Raw genomic sequence first — 21703 nt, forward strand, 5'->3', positions numbered from 1 at the left:
TGCTAGGTCCTGGAGCTGGAATGACAACCAAAGACCTGGGATAAGCTGAAACCTGTGTGGATGGGGACCAGCCTTGCTGAAAGGGGCCTGTGAGTCCTGATAGACAACAAGCTGAGCAGGAGTGAGAGTGCCACTGCAGCCATGAAGGCAAACTGGATCCTGGGCTGCATCTGCAGCAGTAAGAGACAATCATCCCACTCTACCAAGCACTTGCAGGCTACACCTGGAGCACTACTGTGTTCAGTTCTGGTCTCCAGAACTCAAGACAGACACAGACTGGACAGGGTCCAAAGGAGGCACCTAACCCTTCAAGAAGAGACTGAAAGAGTTAGGCTTGCTTCCCCTTGGAGAAGAACCTCATCAGTGTTCTATTATGTAAAGAGTGGCTACCAGGAGGACAGAGGTTCTCTTGTTACAAGAAGAGGACAAGTTGCAGTGGAAAAGGTTTCATTTTAACATAAAAAAAGGAATACTTTAAACTAAGAACAACTGATCACTAGAACAACCTTCCCAGGTATGTGGTAGAGACCCCATCACTGGTGGTCCTCAAAGTACGAGTGGACAAGATGCTAGAAAAATCTCATCTAGGCTCCCTTTCCCAGGACAGATTGGACCAGATGATCTTCTGAGGTCCCTTCCAACCTGAGCTACTCTATGATTCTATGAACTGACTGGCAAGGTAGCTTCAGTCTCCTGCAAAACACACTGTATTTCTGAAGCAGGTATTAAAAATTTAATCTTATCTATATACTAAGATATTCTTCCCTGCCTTTTTTCACATGTGTGTTAACAGGGATGTACTGAAAATATGTAACAAAATAATCTATATCCTTCAACTACATCCAGCAAGCCAAAGATCTTGGGCTCTGCCCACATGTACACAAATACAGATATCCTAACACGAATAGCCAGATAAATTTCTCACTCTTATTACTGGCAGAGTCTTGCTGTTTTGAGTCACAATACACTGCACATACCTCTTTTTACAGACTGTAAATAACAGGCTAAAATTTCACCACCAATTTTTGTAAATGCCTAAAACTGTAGAAAAAGATATCATAAACCACCAATATTTAAGCCACAATGACATATCTAAGAAAAGTGTACCCACCGACCAGGGAAGGCATCTATTATACCATAAGGTTAGTTTTAAAAGTGTTTATATTAAAGTTGTCATTTATTGGTTCATTATAACCTTACAATGAAGAAGTAGGCTTTTCCACATACTCTAGGCAGGCAAACTCTTGAACACAGATTCAACAGTATTTCTTCCTCCTTGTACTCTTATACCAAGAATTCCAACAAGGCTGACTGTACTGCTTCCAACACTCAACAGGGTAAGATTCCAGCAGCCTATATTACTAGCTGCCTACTTACAATTCAGTGAGTTCTATCAAAAATGGTTCTAAAAATTATATTTATGAAAAGAAACCATTAAAAAAGAAAATCTGGATGGATTGTTTCCTGAGACTAATCTAAACAACGGACCAACTGCCACTTCCCTGCTGTTATAAACATCTCATTTTCACTGCAGTCAGCAGCATTATTGCAGTCACACTGATGTAACATAAGACTCCTGCATCCTATTGCAAGTCTGCATAAAAACAGCTTCTCTGAAACCTTCTGAAATACATGGAATCCATTTATCCTTGGCTGAGAAAGCTGACTACTGATCTGGGCATCTCAAGTGTGGATACTGCTTAATGAACATTGTGTAGAAAATCATCTTCTGAACTGGGCTGAACTTCTTGATCATCAGACCTTTGAGACTAGAAGACGGAACCTTCTGCACAGATCAGGTACCAATGAAATAATCAACCTTTCCTTCGCAGAACTATTTGAGAAGTCCTCTGTACCTTGTTTTTCCCCCCAGTTTGTGCTCTAAAAAACCCTGAAAATTATAAAATGTGTTTCAAATTACTGCACAAGCACAGTCAGTAATCGAAGTATGCAACCAAGGTTCTCGTTTAACACTGAAAAATCTTTGGCCCAGACACATTTCAACAAATTACATGCTTAAGCAAGGCTTCTTTGGTTCTCCATCGACTAAACAGGGAACCTTCAGCAACAAAACTCCTAATTTAGGTGTATCGGTTTGGTGCCTAAAATCAGGTGGGATGATTATAGCTCTAAAAATTACACAGCACTGGTTGGTGATGGAGAACGTCTAAGGTAGTAAATCACAGGCTGATGTGAAGCAGCCTCCTTTAATAGGTTCCAAACGGTTCCTACTGTCCTAATAGCTTTTTCCTCGCAGTTAAAACCAAAATGGCAAACCACGACTCATGGGTTGAATGGTGCTCTGGGATCCAAGAGGGCAAATTTTCTCCCTGGTTCTGCATTAGGAAAACAGTAAGTGAGTATATATATACTGAATTCCATATATACAATACCTTATTGTTTTAAATCCATTCTGTCTATGATATTTAATACACTGGTAGTTCATTCAACACACTTTGCTACTTTGGCTATTCTGTTTTGCTACCAGACCCCACCTGTTTGAAGACACTTGGGTATTTCCAAAACATGCTGCAATCTGACAACACCACTGTCAGCCTCAGTATTGATTATTTAACAGCAGAAAGAAATTACTTATGACTCACAGGAGGTTGAAAGGCCACATAAATGAATTTCAGGAATTTTATGTTTAGCTAATTATTTTTCAGATACAATTGAAAATGTTACATTTAAATTTCTAATTGGCTTTAAGCGAGAACAGCAAGAAATAAGTACATTAAAATGGCATATTTCAGATAAAAAATAATAAACCTCCACTATTTAGGTATTATTTTGGATATGCACATGACATCAGGGAGAACTTAGTTATGTCAGAAAAAAGCGCTTTACAGAGATTTTCTTTGCAAGGAACATGCCTGTTGTAGTAACCAAATGGACGGAACTCTAAAGTAGCTATTTAATAGCCAAATAAAACTCTTTCAGTAATACAAGATAAGAAAACAGGGGAGCCACTTAAAAATAACATATTCCAAAATATAATACAAATAGATGCACTGAATATTGTATTTCTATGCACATACATCTAGGAACATACTACTGTGAAGCAGTCAGACTTCTGAGTTTTTTCTTCTTTAAGTTATTAAAAGGAATTTAAGCTTTTTTTAAACAAAGTATTTTGTAAAGGGAAATTCATCAATATAGTTAAGTGGGCACTTGGCTTTTTTTTAAATTGGACTATGAAGTACAATAGCTAGACCTCTAATAATATCAATCAGATACAGAAAAATACGCAACAGACAAGCAATCTTGCATGATACCCAGGGATGACACAACTGCAATAATAACAAACAAAGGTAGTACATGAAGGCCTTGAAAAGAGGTGCATGCCTAATGAAGACTTATTCTCACTGCTCCAGTTATTCCTGAGGAATAACTGAGGTTACTTCTATTGTCTGTTCAAATAGCCCCATGTGAAAGTCTTTAATATACGTAGTATTAGAAGAGGGCAACTTTTGCATGCAGGTGAATTAGGTTTTGTTTGAATAACAGTCAAAAGGAAATATTTCAAAATTAAAACCATGAAACAGTTGTAGTTGCACCTTTTTGTCCTGAAAAATGTGAAACAAAAAAATCAAACCTGAAGACGGGCACATCCTCCCCAAAATATGTATTATTATATGTACTATTGCCTCTACCACGATTAGAAAAAACATTTTACTCCTCTTTCCAGCCCTAAAGCTAGATGACATTTGGAATTCCTGAAGTTCAAATGATGTGCTGGGTAGCTATAAACAGGTGAAAAAGGGAGGACAAGCAGCAGTGGAAGAAAATGTACCTAGACTGAAACAGTGGTATTTCAATCTGCCTGTACCAGAGTCAAAATGTTATTGCATACAATGCAATAATCACAGACATGTATGTTATGCAAACACTATAAAACCCAAATAATTTGTAATTTTGCTTTATTGTGTATTTTTGACCTAAACATTATTCTTCTACTATTCTCATCAAGGGCTCTGAACAAAACTAAAGTTAAAACTCTCATGCAGTTTTGGAAGATGTGAACATAAACTAATATTCTTACCAGTTTTGGCCAGCATCACTGTGGAAGTTAAATGATAGTGAACTGTAAACTCCCCTCACTTTAACAGGCAAAACAAAACAGTTAAAACATGTTTGCTAGAAAGCCGGGACCTAGTTAAGACAAATATTTGGTACTTTTCAAGCTGAAACCTGAAGCCTCTCTTAAGAAATGCTATACAGAGAAATAAATGGGAGATCATGGACACTGATAATTCATCGCTGTAAGCATTAAAACTTTTCTGTAAGTAGTTGCCTCTCAATTGGCACAGCACTGAAGAAAACTGCTGGGGAAAAAAAAGGCAAAAAGCACCTGCTGTTCAAAAGGAAGAATTCTCAGAAGTGTTGCTGTCACTTCATTGTTAGTTCAATGTAAGTTTTTAACCAAGCATAACCCAATACCATTCGTCAAATCTGACTGCAAGTGATGTTATTACCTCAGAGCGTATATGCTGGAGAGACTACATGTAGTGACAGAAACACTCTCATAGTCACTGCTGGAGATGGAGCTGAGGGGGGAATCACGTAAGCCATCCTGAGAACTGAAAAAACACATGGAAACAAAATGAACTGCTGAAGCCAACAAAGGTAAAAACAGAGCATGGTGATAACTCATGGCTTGCACGGCTCATACAGAAATAAGAGTAAACCTGTAGTTGTATTTTTACTCTTCAGAAAATGATACAAACCTATTCTGCCTTCTTCCCAAAAGGACAGACAATCTGGCAAAGTCAGCGGGGACACATCTTGTAAAAATTTTCACTTTAAATCATGTCATACAGTTAAAATATTCAGGAAAGAACCGAAGATCTTACATTTTCACGGGGTACTGCATGCTCATGCTGGTAAGTGTGGTTTAACATTAGAGAAGACTTAACAAAATGGAAAGTTCATAAAGTTGCCGTGTGTTTCTGGCCAAGACACCTTAAACATTAAGCTTCAAGAACATCTGAAATATTGTGACAAGTCTGATTTACATTTTATTTCAATGGGAAGGAAAACACCTGAGAAAGCAGAAAGCTGATTCTTCACTGAAGCAGATGAAGATAATACCCTAACCCTCTATTTGCTCAGTCCCTATAACTGCCATCTATGTAGCTCAGATTTGGGCTTTAAACTAACATATGATCAGGAAAAGCAGTCCCATGGCAAACCGCTGACAATTCATTAGAGGAAATCCACTAGCTGCTAAGTAACAGGATATGAATAATTTACATGAACGGTACACAACTTGTCTCTGCCATCCCTGGGCTAATGAAAAGCCTTTAAATTACACACTATTTCAGATCTTACATCATATTATCAACATAAACTGGGATTAGAAGATAAGAAGTAGCTTCATAAGCACTGCAGAACTGTATTGAAAAGACCAATTTTTTGTTTCAGTAACAATTTACTGTTCAGCTATTGGAAATTCCACAAGCTGAAAAAACTTAAATTATACTAGATAAGAAAATATGTGATCTTGAGCAGAGGTATCAAAGCTGTATTGGCTCTAGGCAGTGTGGAAGAATCATTTGAGCCTGCTGAACTCAAATGTTCAGTCAACAGAAATCTTTGGACAATGCAGAGAAATCTAAGAAATATCTTCAGTTAAAAGGGAGGCAGTTATATAGGTCACGATTGTTTTACCTTACTTCACAATTACTAGCGGATCTTTTGATGCTCTTTTGATTTGTAGGCGTATGAGTGGTTCATATTCAAACCAGCTATGTTCAAAATTCTTCTACTAAATTTACTACTGTAGCTATTTTTTGCAGCTAGGAGTCTGGAAGAATGCTGAAGGGATATTCTTCAAAGCAGTGTGCAGAAGGTATGTGCTCTAATCCCACTAAGAAATAATAGGATTTGTTTGCATACCTCCCACTAATTACTTGAGAAACACACCCCTTCATGTTCCTCATTTCTGATTGCCGATTTGAAAATAAATCCCAAGTGTGCTGTGCTTTAGTTGAAAGCAGAACCGTCAGAACTGGAAAATAATTTTATCAGACTTGAACAAAAATCTATTTAACTTTCATTCGTTTTATGTAATGTCCCTTGCTAATTCTGCTCATTATGGAGAGATCTATGCATTTAAACAAAGGCTTACTCTTTTATAGCTCATCACCTTTACTCATCTAATCTTACAATATGGTCATGCTACTAGAATGTACTTTTACTGTCTGTTTTATGGCAGCCAAATGATATTAAAAAATCCATTAGCATGTGATTTCACAGCATGATTGAGCAGGTGTGATGGTGTGCTTCCCCTCCTCCCCTTTTCTGCTTAAGCATTAGCCACCAGCAGCCGTTGCGATGGCTGCACCCAGATTAAGTTGGACTCTGGGTAGACAGACAACACAGTAGCAAAGAATCATACACCTTGCTCAGTGGCTAAGGACTAGCTGAGCATGTGCCAACCAAAATACGGCTGCTCTGCAAATACGAGTCTGAGTCTACCATCTTACTCCATAAATACTGGCCAGCCCACGGCCTATTGAGCTCCCCTGCATAGCAGTGGGCTGCAAACCAGGATCTCCCCTTGAGTAGGGATGCCTCTCAAGGTTACTTCTCAGGGTTCAGAGATTTGGTAAGTGAATTAGGAATAAGTGTGTTAAAACACTGAAATCATAGCTAACTGACATAAACGATTGATTGTGCATATATAATCCTTAGATAAATTGTTGATCAAGCCACACCTAGACTCCTGTCTTTGAAGAAATTTAGAATACAAGGAGGCCCTTTTCTGAACCCCATGACTCAATGGGAGGGTCTCCCTCACAGTTCTGACCTTGTCCTCTATGCAGTAAATACTCAAGTGTACCTTGCCATTAAACCTTGTTAAACCACTCTTGCAGTTACCATTGAGCTTTAACTGTTTTAAAATTCATTGTTGCTTCTCCCTTGAGGGTGAAGCGCAGCATTCTTTAAATGACAGCAGGAGAAGCTGTCTTGCAAAGATGAAATATGTTGTTCAGAATAAAGTAATCTTTGAACAGCAGAACCAGGAAACAAGAACAACTAGCAAACTCAGCATCTTCTCTTATTCTCATATCCCCACCATTTCCAGATTCTTGCAGTGTTACAGTCCTGCCAGCTGATTTGGGCAGCGACACTTGTTCTGACAGATGTCAGGTTTGCTGTCCTTCAGTGCTTTCTGTGAAGCTCTGTCTGATGTATTTGAAATTGAGTCAAAATATCTCAGTTACCAATAAGACAAGAAAAATAATTAGGAAACTATTTATAACTCACCATTTTCTTAGGCTCTGGTTTTATAGATGTTTTGTTTTAAAGAGTTTGATGCCTTCAGCTCATGCATAATGTAAAGGAACTACAAGAACACAAAATTCTCATACATTTTTGGGGAGTTAAACACTCTAAGTAAAAACAAAAACCAAACAAACCACCACCCTAATTACCATCTCTCTATTAAGAGCAGATATTATTTATTGTCAGCATTGTCCCAAGTCAGTCAGTCTCTCCTGAGCTAACTTTGTGGAGTGGACAGTCCAACACAAGAGGTGAAACAATAAAGGCGGCACAAAGCACTGGACCTTGACAGCAAGTAAACCTGATGAGTAATCTCTGAACATTATGGCACACAAGCAGTTTACATTATCAACGATTTAAATGCTATCTTTATTTTCATCTTCACAGATGTTCTCTGACCAACTTATCTCATCTCACACCCCTTCTCCACAAATCTTTTTCCCCTCATTTGAATTCTGTCTGACCTCTAACCAGCCACTAGCTGTATAACTTCTCATCAGCTCCACTATCCCATCTTTTTTTTTAAGCCTTCTCTTAACACTGTTTGCCATTCTGAAGTACTTCATAAGCGCCTTCATTTTCCACTACTCCATCTTTTACCTGGTGCACAAACCTGGCCATGCTGAGCCAACCACTGATTTCAGGATTAGATCCCTATCTGGTCAGTCATCATTTGGCAACATAAACCGCTTGGACGCACTTGACAAAGCATGCTCACAGAGGTTAGTTTGTTGTAATAAGGGATGTCTAGTTTAGATAATTACAATATGCAAACACTTTATTTTTCACTCCTGTGTACCAATACAGATTGAATTTTTGTACCAGAAATAATATTTATGATTTACAATGTTTATTTCTGGTTCCTATTCAGGCTGTAACTCTTCAGCTAAGAAATTCTGTGTTTATTTAGCACCAATAAACAGGAATCCAATAATGGTAACTTTGGTTTATATCTTCTCAGTGTTATACTAAATAGCTTTAAAAAAGCCAAACAAACCCTACCTTCATCCCAGCAAAAAAAACAACCAACCTCCAAAACCCACTTCTTACTGCATTCCTTCTTGACACACACAGACTCAGGATTAGAGTTTTCTTCTCATTAGTGTCTACCTGAAGATTCGCTGAGCTTTTCCAAGATGCTGGTAGAACCTGAGGTGAATTGACCTGCTTTTCCCAACTCATGACTCCTGTTTTCAGCTGATGATCACTCAGCATGCATGCTCATTAGCACAATAGCAAGAGAAGGTATGTACATATGGACATATTCTGTAGCTGACAGCAGCTCGCCCTTTCTTCCCATACCAGCCCATAGGTGATCTGACCTTCACATCTCATGCTCATTTGAAACTAATGCCACGTTGGATTGGGTGGGATTCATAGGAGTGTTAGAACTGTGTAAATTGGCAAAAGTTTGTTTCATTTGCAAGGTCTTCAAGGCCAACAGTGCTATTTTAAAGATGATATTCTAGCACAGGATAAAGCCACCATCCATGTTCATCAAAACAGAATTCTTCAGTACTTCTGATAAAAATACAGAATAAAGACTTGAGGCAACAGATCAAAGCGACATGGGGTTATGTGGCTGCCTCTTCATGGAACACTGGCAGACTGAACTAACGAACCATTTAAATAAAGCTGTTAGCCATTTTTGTAACTACTAAGCCACCAATCTGTATGCCACCTTTATCCTGGTGTGTCTCCTCTTTTCTACCCTAATGTGTTTCCAGCCTCTTACATTTAATAAAACCTCGGACTGTTTCAGGGGATGGTTTCTTCATGAATGTTACTACTTGAGTTACAATTACATTCCACATTACAGCAGTTAATTAGCACAGATCTCTGCTTATCCCACTACATGAGCTGACTTTAAAGTCTCATGTCCCCTGCACCAAATCCACTCAAGTAAGTGGCTTTTAAAACTGTTTTATCTGCTACACTCATTTCTGGGTTCTGTATGTTGAGAGTTAATGCACTTCACTGTTGCTCCATTTGATATGTGGGTCTAGTAAAAGGGAAGCTGGTATAAAACACTGACACCTTTTATTTGCATGCTAAGGCTTCGTAACAGCAGTTACGTTACCGGATACAGCACAAAAATCAGTGTTCAACAGGCAAGTTCAAACACTGCCACTTTTAATTTGAGACTTGTGTTGTTAAAAAGAAGGGGAGGAGAGATTGAATAAACTCATTTACACTGAATGTGAATTTTGCCAGTTGAACAAAGAAGAAACAGAATACCAGAAGGGGAACAGAGAAATTTCAATCAACAGCAGATAAATGACTCCTTAAAGGGAAGTTTTGCAGTTGAAAGGCTGATATTTTGTTCCCAATCAACTATTTCCTTCTTGCTGATGAGAAGTTTTCTTACTCCTGAATAGCTAGTTAAAAGACTAATCAGTATAAGACACTAAGCACACGTGGCTTTGTTAATGTGAACATGCACAGCTGTCCATTAATTTTTACAGAAAAGGCAACTTTGACAATTTTCCTAAGTCTTACTGTGATGGGAGTATTATAGGGAAAGCATGAATGTAAAACATTTAATCAACTTAATTTGCATTGTAATATCAATTAATCTAGTTTTGATAAAGAAGCACTTATAGTTTATAGCTTTTGGTTCTACAAGACAAGCTAGAAAGGTAATTTGTGTAGGTCTCTGTTTTTAAATGTAAGTGCTAGCCATCCCCAAAATACAAATGCTTCTCTCATGCATTTTTAAAGGTGGAATGACTTAAAGTTACTGTACTGAAAATGTGCACACACATCACATGTTGCTAAGGAGCGAACAAAATAAAATACAGGCAGAAAAATCAAAATTAGAAGCCAACTGCATAAACCAGGTGTTCACCTTTTTACAAAGTCATCCTAATATGCTGAGGAAATAAATTTTAAATGTAGTACAATATAAACTGTTCTAATATGTAAATATATTACAATACATACAAATTTTGACTACAGAATTGAAACACTAAGAAATGGGACAACTTGAATACCAAGCTGGAGAAGAATAAATTATTCATCTTATTCTAGAATTGCAATACTAATCAGCAAACAGCAAAACACGCTTTTCCAAGGGTGCCTCATTCCTCCTCCTTACACTGCAAAAGCACATGGCAAAAGATTCTATTTTTTAAGCCCCCACAACTAAACGCGAACAGTGCCAGCTTCTAACAGCTGATGGACACAGCTAGAGCTTGCAGAAGTTCTCACTACCAATTGCAGCTCTGTTTGCTAATTCTCTTGTGCACTATAAAAGGCTTCATCAAGAGTACACTCACCAAACGGATCAAGGAAAATTACAAAAAGCAAAGAAAAAGTGTAATTTAAGTTAGACATACTAGGCCTGCAATGGAAAGGAGAGCAACTACATTTAGCAATACTTTTATGTCAGAACTGTTTTAAGTTCAGTATGTAGACAGACAAACACACAATAGATCCAGGCTTACATGAAAACAGTAGCATTATGCGACAGTATGGAATAAGCTGCTGAACTTCAAAAAAACATGTAGAAGAACTGGCAGTTTTACAAGGACTATTCGACTGTGGAAAGAACAGAAAGCCAAGTATTTCCAACCAACCAATACCCTACAATACTCACTCTCTGCAATTTTCTTTGACCTGGCACAAAGCAGGCAGAAACTGTGACAGAACAAGCATTTTAAACATCTGTATAGCTTGCTTCCAGTGGAAAAAGAAGGAATACTAGATACAGACCTAAATATTGGTTCTGTTGTTGAACTTACATCCTTTTCTACCCTAAACCTACAAATACTGCTTTGTTATGGTTTAATCTTCTCTATTATTCTAATAATATTTCCCTGATTTAACAGTTTGTTTTGCTCCATGCAAAACTTATCTTTACTTATCACATTGCCTCTTCAGTAAATCAGATATAGACTACATCTTTGCTATTGCTTTTCTCATACTTCATCTCAGTAATGCTACTGCCCAAGACTCTGTGTGCCCTTAGTGTTTTATGTCTTGGATTCTTACAAGCAAGTAACAGAAAAAAGTAACATCAACTATGACTTAAAAACTAAAGTAAGGACAAATCAGTACCCAAATCTTAAGCAGAAGAGTATTTAAACTGTACTTTAAACTCCAATGAATATTGAGGCTACATAGAGAAGCCTGAAATACTAGGTATTTCAGATTTAAGGATTAATTACAGTAAACCTGTCCAGATCATTGAAATTATACCTATAATGTCATACTGCACAGTGTAAGAACTGATTTACTAAAAGAAACTATTTGTGTCACAACATACATATTTGACAGCTGATTCAGACAAGGGAAAGAAAATTTTCTTCTAGTTGGTGACTTACAGTAACTAGAAAGTAAATACATTTATCAATTTGATGAATGAGCATACCCTGCAGATATCCCACGTATATTAGATTGCTTATTGTTCTAGCTAATGGGTCCATCATACTGAAAATAATCTTCTGTCTCCAACATTTCCCCCATGGTTAAATTGACCTTCACAAGCACGTAATAAGGAGCAGTCACAGAAGCCTAATGTGATCTTCCAATTTAAAAATACCACTGAAAGAAGCGATTAGTCACCGCCCAGGCAGCATGAGTAAGAAAAGGTCCACCAAGTTCTGTTTTGTAACTGAATTCTCTCTTTTACTGATAACATGACTAGTGATTCAGAGGCAAGAACTAAATCTATATATAGATACATGAGAAAATAAGGATCTACACATACAACTTTTTAATGTAGCCCTCAGTAGATCCCCAGCATCTCCATCTTTCACAGAATATAGTAAAGTACTTAATATTAGAATGCTTCCAAATAAAGGAGCAACAGTCTATTAACAAAATATCTCCATCCATATTTTTCCACTTCTGCAAAGACGGAATATGTGCAATTAATAACAGATGTACTGTAGTCTCAATAACAAATAGAGAGAATGACATACAATCAAGAAAGTAACTGTGGAAGAGGCTATGATGAAAACAGACAAAATCCACTAACTTGTTAACAAAACATTCAGAACTATTCACCCAGGAGTTTTAGGAGAACTCAAGAATGAATCAGATGAATTATAAACCTTTCATTTAAAACTTCCTTGATGCCCGGAGTTTCAAAGGTGGCAATCTCTAAAACTAAAAAGGACTCTAAGGGGATTCAAACAACTCTAGTTCTATGAGCCTGGTGTTCATACCAAGCAACTTAATGGAATATATCAAATGTTAAAATAGGTAGACAATAATGAGAAAGTCTGCCTGAAGTAACAGGGCAAGGGAACCTCTTGGGAGCTCTCTGAATGGGTCAAGCAGCTTTGAAGAATGCAATTCAACTGGTAGCCTCTGGAATTCCCAATAGGTTCTGTCAAAATACCTCACTAAAGGCTTTTGAGAAAACCAAGGAGTTATATCATAAGAGGAAGGAACCCATACAGAGAAATCATTCTTAACCATAGTGAGGAGCTGCTAAACAACCACTTCTCAGAAGCTTGGGATGTCACTGCTGAAGTTCTTTAGGACCTTATGGATTTTGTTTTCACACTCAATCTGAAAAAATGGGAAGTGCAATGAAGCCTGAAAGGTTGCTACCTGTGCAAATTATTCAGGGTAAAAAATATCAAGAGCAAACTGAAGAACTGCACAGGATCCTGAAGTCTGAGTAACAGATAATAAAATGGCAAGATGAGGATCAACTGGTAAAACCACAGAGAACAATATTAGCATCAGGTAAAGAATGACAGCCCCTGAGCTCAAGCAGGGTCTTGGGGCCCAGGCAGACAATTTCAATAAAACATAAGCTCATCACTTGACAGAAAATCCAAAGTCAAATATTGGGAGACACTGGAAAAACAACAGAAAATAATTATGCCACTGTGCAAATCCATGGTTTGCTTATACCTTTAGTAAGTGTAGCTCTGATCCACCTACCACTAAGAGGAAAGAGTGTAACAAAAAGGTTCAAAACAAGACAAGAGGAATGACCAAAAGTACAGACAACTTCTGATCAAGTAGGCTGTGACTTTTCCAGCCTGAACAAGTACCCATGCAGATGAAGTGTGACCGAGTTCTACAAAAAACACAGTTGGTGTGGAGAGGCCAGGCAGCAACTAGGAACTGTTTGATGAAGCTGTGAAAAGTCAGATCCAGAGCAAACAGAAGGACAGGGAGGAACACGACCTTACAGAACTCTATAAAAGGACAATTCTCATGCACAATTTTTACACAATATTAACGGAGGCTGGACAATTACATTGAGAGAAGAGGTTATTGCATCCACAAACCATGGCAGGCTGAAAAAGAAGCTTATGTATAGTTTCATTAATAATTTATAATAAAATTTACTTTGCAGACTTGTTCTCACAAATTTCACTTAAGACCCAACCCAAGGCAAAAAATCAGTGGACAGACTGTCAGAGTCAAATGATATATGCATTAGCAGGACACTGATTGAACATAAAGTAACTACTTCTAAGCAGTATCCCACTTGAAGTGTTGCAGAAGCATGAAATGTCAAAGGGATTTGTGAATGTAACTTTAAATGAAGTCCATTCAGACACCCCTTTGTAAGGCCCAGAATATGATCATACTTGTAAGCCTAAGTTTGCAAATACTTAGAATAAGAAGATAAACTTGCCTTCTCTAAAGTTGAGGTTTGTGCATTCTAAGTTGTGTTTTACCTATAAGAGGAATTGACTTCCACGCAGAGAACTCTTGATTCTATTTCCACTACCAGCAAATTGGTTTTGTAATTCTACTGGCATTTAATTAAACAAATGTTTATTTCTGTAGCCTTTATATTGTGGCAATGCTTCATAGTTCAAGCTACCCCCACTTCATTATCCTGAACTCGATACACATGTAACAGACAGATCTTGCATCTCTCATACAAGCCCCACAATACTAACACAGTAAGGCATAAAGGAAGAAAACTGACACAGAAATACAGCAAACAACAAAACCTTCTATTTAATTTCTTCCCTCTGCTTTATGATATTAATACTTCAGGGAAAATGAGGACATTACTCATTACAAAACAGGTTATTCTCTAAACAGTAAATGAAAATGAAGGCTGATTTCCTACTGATGTGTGCAGGATCCCCAACGTCTAATCGAAGTTGAGCTGAAGCACGGCATTTTCTTCAGCACAACTGTTATTAGTCTCTCCCTGTTATCCAGTTTCTTATTGTCATTAATACATAGAACCTTAATCTATGACCTCTATTCTTCTATCAGCTTTGGTTGAAATGGTCCAATAGGTTTAAAAGCTGCTTCTGCACTCTATTAGGCTCCTTCCGCACAAAGACATTTATAAATACACTCATGCCCACAGGCAACATGATCAGATCAACCCCATGCTCTCAAATGAAGATAAGGTAAGATGTGTTTAGATCCCAATTTAATTCCGTGCACTGATGTAGAAGTTAACTATTTAGTGTCTGCCAGACACTTTTCCTGCAAAACAGCAGAGTACAACAGAGGTAATGACCCAAGTAATGTTTAGCAGCTCTTTGTTACATTAAACTGGCAATGTAACAGATTTCAATGATATAGCGGCATCATTCGATTAGAATTCAGGTGTTTGCCAAACGTTTTCCCAAAAAGATGAAGTTCAATAAAAAGCTACTTGAATAAAAAAAAAAATTTAAAAATTCTTTAATCCTGCAACACATTTTCTTTAAAATCAATATTAATTATACAGCAATCACTAAAGTACAAGGATATAGGAATCTATTTACATGCAAGTTGCTACTAAAACATCAAACTGCTCTTACCTTGAACTAGATCTTGACTTTACATCTTCTTTTGCCATTCGCTCACTACTAGTATCTTCACTGTTGTCCATTTTTTTTCCACACAATTGTTTTCTCTTCTCCCACTTCTTCTGCTGATTTGAGATGCTTTCTGCTTCTCCTTGTGAGTCACTTTCTGCTCCTACCTGTGAACCTGAGGAATGTGCCAGGCACTTAGAGGAGGTTGGCAGTTTTTGCTCTTCTCTGCCAAAGTCTCTTTCTGCTAACAAAGCAGAAGTTTCAGGACTTAATGATTCCTGCGCAGGGACTGAGCTGTCCAAATTATCTACATGGTCCATTTCCTTAGACTTTACTAATGTGTATGAAGCATTTACAACACCTCCCGCAGAATGTTTAGTCTTTAGACCTTCAACACTGTCCTCCCTGCTGTCTTCACAGCTGCCACAACACACACAAGAATTAATTAGACAGTTTGTGGCAGCTATACTGAGTTTATGAGATTCATCCTCCTCATTTGCTAATGGATTAGCAGATCCAGGAACACAACTAATAGCTGCCTCTGGAGTTGTTACTGGGGATTCAGAGCTAGAAGGAGATTTAGGATTGAATATTACAGTAGCAGATATTTTCATTCCACCTGTCCTATGAGCTATCACTTCTGCTGTTTCCGCATCATCAGCATACGCATCCCAGCCATTGAGGTATAACTGTGAGTCCGGACCTTCCAGACAGCTGCACGAATTCTGAATTGAAATGCCAGACATCTGCTTGCTATCTTCAATATTGTTATTATTGCTTAAGTCACTTTCTGCATCTTTTAAAAGCAATGTTTCTTCTGTCTGATGGCCGTTCTCATACAGCAAAGCATCTCTATATTGCAGGTTCTGCTTTGAATCATGGCAAGGGTTATTCACCCAGGCAAAAGTATCACTCACTGAATCCAACCCAGCAAGAGCTTCTCCTGCTCCATCTAGGTCATCCATAAAAAACACTCTATCCTCTTCATCAGTCAAATTGTCAAGATGGTGTCTTGTTGGTGAAGCTTCTGTGCTAGAACTATTTCTTAGGCTAGGTCTGTGAGCTGGAGACTGACAGATGCTTGGAGGGGAAAGCAGAGAAGACATTTCATCTCCAACTCTGTGTACCATCCTATTCAGCTGTTCCAGCTCCTGCTCATCATACTGCATAGAACAAGCCAGCTCAGCCTCTGTGTTTTCAGCTTTTGCTGAAAGCTCCTTAGCAGGCAAAGTGGCAGCCATGACTGGTGTAATGACAGAGGGTACTTCAGGGTCCGCTCTGACAGGAAACTCCACATCTTGAGAGATGCAGAGGTTACGTTCCAGTGTATGCAGTTCATCCTCAGTTAATGTCTGAAGTAGGTCCCTGAAAATACAAACATACACACATCACTTTGCATTTACAATCATAGGAGGCACCCATGTTACAGATTTTAAAAAGCTTTTCCTGTTAGTACAGAAATCCAGAACTTGAGGGCACAGAGGACTTTCAGCTGTGTAACTCACAGTGCATCTGGCATTCATATTCAGAACATGTGTGATTGCTGATGCCTGAATTTCACATTACTCATGCAAATACAGGGTATCAAACTATATACACCCTTGTAATGAAGCCCAAAATAAATCAAAACACACTCAAACCGGACCTTCCCCCTCCCCGTCTACTTACAATGAAAGTGTTATCTACAAATATATTTTGTCATTTTAATATTTTAATTCAGAAATATGACATTGATTAGCAAACCCATTTGTCATCCTTCATACTAGATTCTGGAAATTATTGTACAAAAGAGTACCACAGAAGTTTCACACCATTATATTGTCAGATAAAAAGAATTCATTAAAAATAGTAATATTGCTTGTGCAACACTGATGTTCTCAAGCCTGTTTGCTGAAACACAGATTGGAAATTAGCTCTCTCCAGCCTCAAACACCGCAGTGTGATAGTTTCAGCTGGGATAGAGTTAATTTTCTTCACAGTAGCTAGTATGTGGCTATGCTGTGGATTTGTGCTCAAAACTGTTGATAATACAGGGATGGCTTCATTACTGCTGAACAGAAACAAAGTAATGAGGGATTTTATAAACAGTTGGGTTTTTAATTAAAACAACCCCCAACAAACAACAGAGTAAGCACACAAATTCAACAGTCAAGGGTTTAAGCTTGTCCCTCTGTAAAGATATGTAAGGCATTAGATATTCCTGGGTAAGGCCAGAAAGCCTGACTGCTCAAACCCATCCAATGCTGGTTTCACACATTCACTGTAATGAAAGGCAGCCTAAGTAAATCCGTATTTCCAGCCCATCTTAATTGACCGGAGCAATGAACTTTGTTTCTGCCAATAAGAACACCTCAAAACTTAAGAAAAATTGTGTGTAGTCTTGAGGATAAGTAAATAAAGCTTTATTAAAGAAAATAAATCAATGAAATCAGCTGACAGGCCTCCTGTCTTCTTAGGCAAGTAGGATCCATATCGCCTTGCTATACACAACCAGTGGACTACATGTGGTAGTCCACCAGCCCCATTATTTCAGCAGAGAAATAATCCTGCTTTAAATTCAAAGGAAATATGCTCATTTTCCCAATTTGAACACCACAAATTTTGCTGTTAACAAATACAGATCGTGCTGAAAGAGGTTTGGACAATTATCTTTACTTCTCCGCATAAAGAATCTCACTGAACTGTTTTAAGCACAGGTTTCCTTGCAAGGTGACAAATGTTTGATCAACAATCATCTTTTTGATACACTGTATCTTAGATTCTACAGGATTCACTGTTAACATTAGGAACATGGCATGTTTTAAAATGCCTATGTATATATTGAAAATAAAATTAAAGTCAATGACTATACAGAGAGAAATGTTAAATCTCACTACTGAAAGTTTAAAACTAAACATCAGGCATCATTATTAAACCATAAGATTTAACTAAGCTGTAGCTACTTCCACAGCTCATTTCCTTTCTGCTGAAACGTCTGTAACTCATCACTGGATCCAAGCAAGTGCTGAGCTCGTACTGAAGAAAGTATTTCTCCCTCTCCTTTTATTATTCAGAAGCCACAGGTTAAGACAGAATCTGCAACCCACCCTGACAGCAGTGGTGCGCTTTGTTCTCACAGAGGCTTTGTAAAACACTGAATTCAAAACCAGCACACACTGAAGTTTCACCCGCTCTTACTCTTTTTGGCACAGCATCACAGGAAGGCAATCTAGACTTGAAAATACAAGGAACATTTTTCTCCCAGTGGCTACAGCCACTGGCAGAAAACCAAGGCAAGTTCTTAAGATATACCCTGCTTGTCACAAGCAGCAGTAGAAATTTATTCTGCCTACTGCAAAGCCAATAAACATATTTTACTCTACTGCCAATATCTGGGGTGCAGAAATTACTTCTTTAAAGATATGAGGCCAGATGTCCATTTAAAGACAAACTTGTCCAAATAGAAGACACAGCGACAAACCCCAAGTGCACCAATCCTGCACATTCTCCAAGCCTCCTCCATTAACTTTGTTCCTATTCTGACCAGAATTTTAAACTGTCTGTTTTTAGAGAACAGCATTGTTGTTACTGCCAGCCTGTGCTTCAGTTCATGTTCTGAACAAAGCATAAGCAGCTGATCTTATGGAGCTGCCACCACAAGAACATTATGCAGGCACAGAAATGCAACTCCTATCTTCCTGCTTCTGCAGTGCTGAGCTAAGTTTAGCACAAAGTCCACAGATCTGTTCTGATAGATCAACAATCAGAAACCCACAATGATATACAGTAAGTATCACTGGTATTCATTTACTGCAGAAGTTTTAAATCAATTCAAGTTTTAAATACAGCCATCTTGGAAAAACTAACCAGTCTTATCCCAGTCATTGTCCACACTTTAAAAGCACATGAGTTTCATTAACTCCCCTCAAATTCTTCAACACATTGACACAGGTATACTACATTTGATTTCTAGTCAATGATACAGAAAGGTTTCAGTGTCTTCAAAATGGTATGATCCTCTGATTCTGCACTACTTGAACTGCAATCTGCTTGATTCTGCACCACCAAAATCCATAGGGACTCTGACGTGAATTGTAATGGTCCAGAAACAAGACCAGGCAAGCAGAGGGCTCTGAAAAAAGGGCAGAATTGAGGAGTAATGCAGAATCCCAAATTTGCTCACCTTTAAAGACCTCTGTAGCAGCCTCAAATGTATATATAGTACAGGTAATATTTTAATCACAAGAACATTCAGTGCCACAGGTATCTAAATTAAATATCTATGCATATACCAGATGATATGCTTTGCATACTTACTAGGCAAATTACAGTAATTTAGCAGAAACGGTTTAAGGAGCCATGGTTAAAAGAAACAGAAATAACACTATGTAACTATGCATTGGTTCGATGGATAAAACACCAATGCTGATGTTTTCTATCTAAAATAAAAGTCAACACATGCACCTGGCTTAGGTAATAACTAAAACATTCAAAATCATCATTTGTTGTTTGACCTTACCAAAACCTAAACAAGACGCCTTATTACTTTTGTTCAGAGTCTCCACAATATCTATTGCTTTCGAAGTTCCCAGCCATCAATGAGATACCAAAAATTTTCTTGGCCAATAGGTATTTTTCTCTGGTATTTCTGATACAATTAAATGGATTCACACAATACATTATTTTGTAGAATTACAGGTAATTTTTAAACTGTATTATCCTAAATAAATAATCAGCTCTGGCCTTTCTCCATGAGCTAAAATATTTAGTTGGCTAAACACTTATAGAACTTTAAAGAGGAATTCACTAGGATGTGATCATATTCTGCAGTAAAATGATGTTCTATATTCTTACATCAGGCACAGAATGGAATAGAAGATGCAACTACTTTAACAGAAGACTACTCGAATCTATTTTCCTAACTTAACTACTGGTGATGGAGACTGGAGAAACACTCCTGGAAAAATGCTCCTTTTTTTGCTGTAAAGGAGAAATATCAATATCAAATATCACACTCCATCCTCCCATATAAGGTTTCTGTGAACATGCTCACTAAGCAGCAATTGCAGCCTGATGAGCTAAAAAAAATCTGCAATACCAAGAAAACTCAACCTAGACAGCTTAAGTGTTTTAAAAGTAATGTAATTACCTTACGTGAAGTGTACAGCTATTTGTACCTGTTATTTTCATTCAATGTATTTTTCATTTAAGAATATTACTAAAGTATCTTTGGGCCCAGTTCTCTCAAGTATTTGAGTTCCTTGACATTCCTTCGATTCAGAGACTTCCAGAGAAAATTTCACATTACATCTTAGCTTAAATTTTTGCTCTGATAAATGATCTCAATAACACTTTGCAAACTTTGTCTCCCTGACAAGTGACATCACATTTCTTAATGCTCTTTACAGAACAAACATGTCTTAAAATATATCAGAACTGTCTCCAAAATTTAATCTGAAAGAGTATTTTCATTTTTTACAGTTTACATTGAAATCTGCAGTCATTGACCAAACAAATGTTTTACTAATGATGTTTTCAACCCAAGCATTAAGTTCAGAGGAACTGAAAATTAAACGGACTAAGCAATGAACTGATTTCATTGATTTTCATTTTCCATGTTGTGAAAAATAAGGAGTAAGCAGAAAGTACAGACTATGAGAAGTATATTAGCTTATACATAGTATTTTGGCTTTAGCCAGCTGGTGAAAATTTCTGTCACAGTATTCTATTGGGAATAAGGTATTTTAATGTAAACTTCATGGACTTTTTAAGCACCAGTACCATTAAAATTCCTCCCACAACCCCCCAACTCCTCAATTATGTTGTTTTTCACTCAATGTTTTATAAGCCCATATGACTGAAAATAATCCCATAATCCCAAACATGTTGATTTGTAAATTTTAATTCTGAGGTTTCAAAATGAATATCATTAATACTCCTAAAAATAACACTATCACTTCTAGAGAGAAATACTACAAAGTCTTCAAGGGACACAAAAGATTTGGTGTGGTTATTTACAAAAGCTAACTTCAGAAATAGGCTCCTCTCTGAACCATCCCTGACAGAGCTTATATTATCTTTCAGGAGATGCCTCACCTCTAATGGGTGAGAGGAGATTAAACTGGATAAACTTATCTACATGAAAACTATTCTTATATCAAACTGTCATCATGGCATACCGCAAAAGTGATAAACAGGTGAAAATTCAACACAGGAAAGAAAAAATTCTGCCAAATTATCTCTAGATATTTCTAGGAATAAAATTTGCAGTTGGTATATAAATGTGAATTTCAGCAATATAAAGATCCTGCAAAGATACAGCTTGATTTCTCCAAAGTAACAGATCAGTCTTCTAAAGACATCAACTAAGAAAGAAATATTTTAATACCCTTTATATCTGAGCCAAAGCCCACATCTCCAATAGTTACCAAGACTGAAGCAGTAGGAAGAGAGGTGTGTGCATATGTATCCTGTAAAACCAGATCCACAATATGAAGAACTGGTAGTCATTTCTATTAGATTTCAAATGATGTGAGTATTGCATCATAAACATAATGAGAAAAAGTAATAAGCCTACTTAAGCAGAAACAATGATCCTAATTAGAAACAGGATCTCCCAAAAATACTTTAGTATTTCAGGCATCATCCAACCATAAGGAAAATCTGAAATGTAATAAAATGATATTCAGAAA

General features: G+C 37.4%; 1 protein-coding gene across 4 annotated transcripts in view; it reads right to left on the reverse strand.

Annotated features, from left to right (window-relative positions):
• ZFYVE28 (zinc finger FYVE-type containing 28) overlaps positions 1-21703 on the reverse strand; it is a 147462-nt gene that overhangs the window by 25652 nt on the left and 100107 nt on the right. For 3 of the 4 annotated variants that reach the window (XM_080624071.1, XM_080624069.1, XM_080624072.1), the window contains 2 exons: positions 15036-16397; positions 4476-4580 (listed from right to left, as the gene is read on the reverse strand). In XM_080624071.1, coding sequence (XP_080480197.1) covers positions 4476-4580; positions 15036-16397 — 1467 coding nt within the window. The remainder of the gene's footprint in view (positions 1-4475; positions 4581-15035; positions 16398-21703) is intronic. The other variant, XM_080624070.1, reaches the window with a different exon arrangement.

This window comes from Psittacula echo (assembly GCF_963264785.1).
Source record: "Psittacula echo genome assembly, chromosome: 1".
NCBI classification, from domain to species: Eukaryota; Metazoa; Chordata; class Aves; order Psittaciformes; family Psittacidae; genus Psittacula; species Psittacula echo.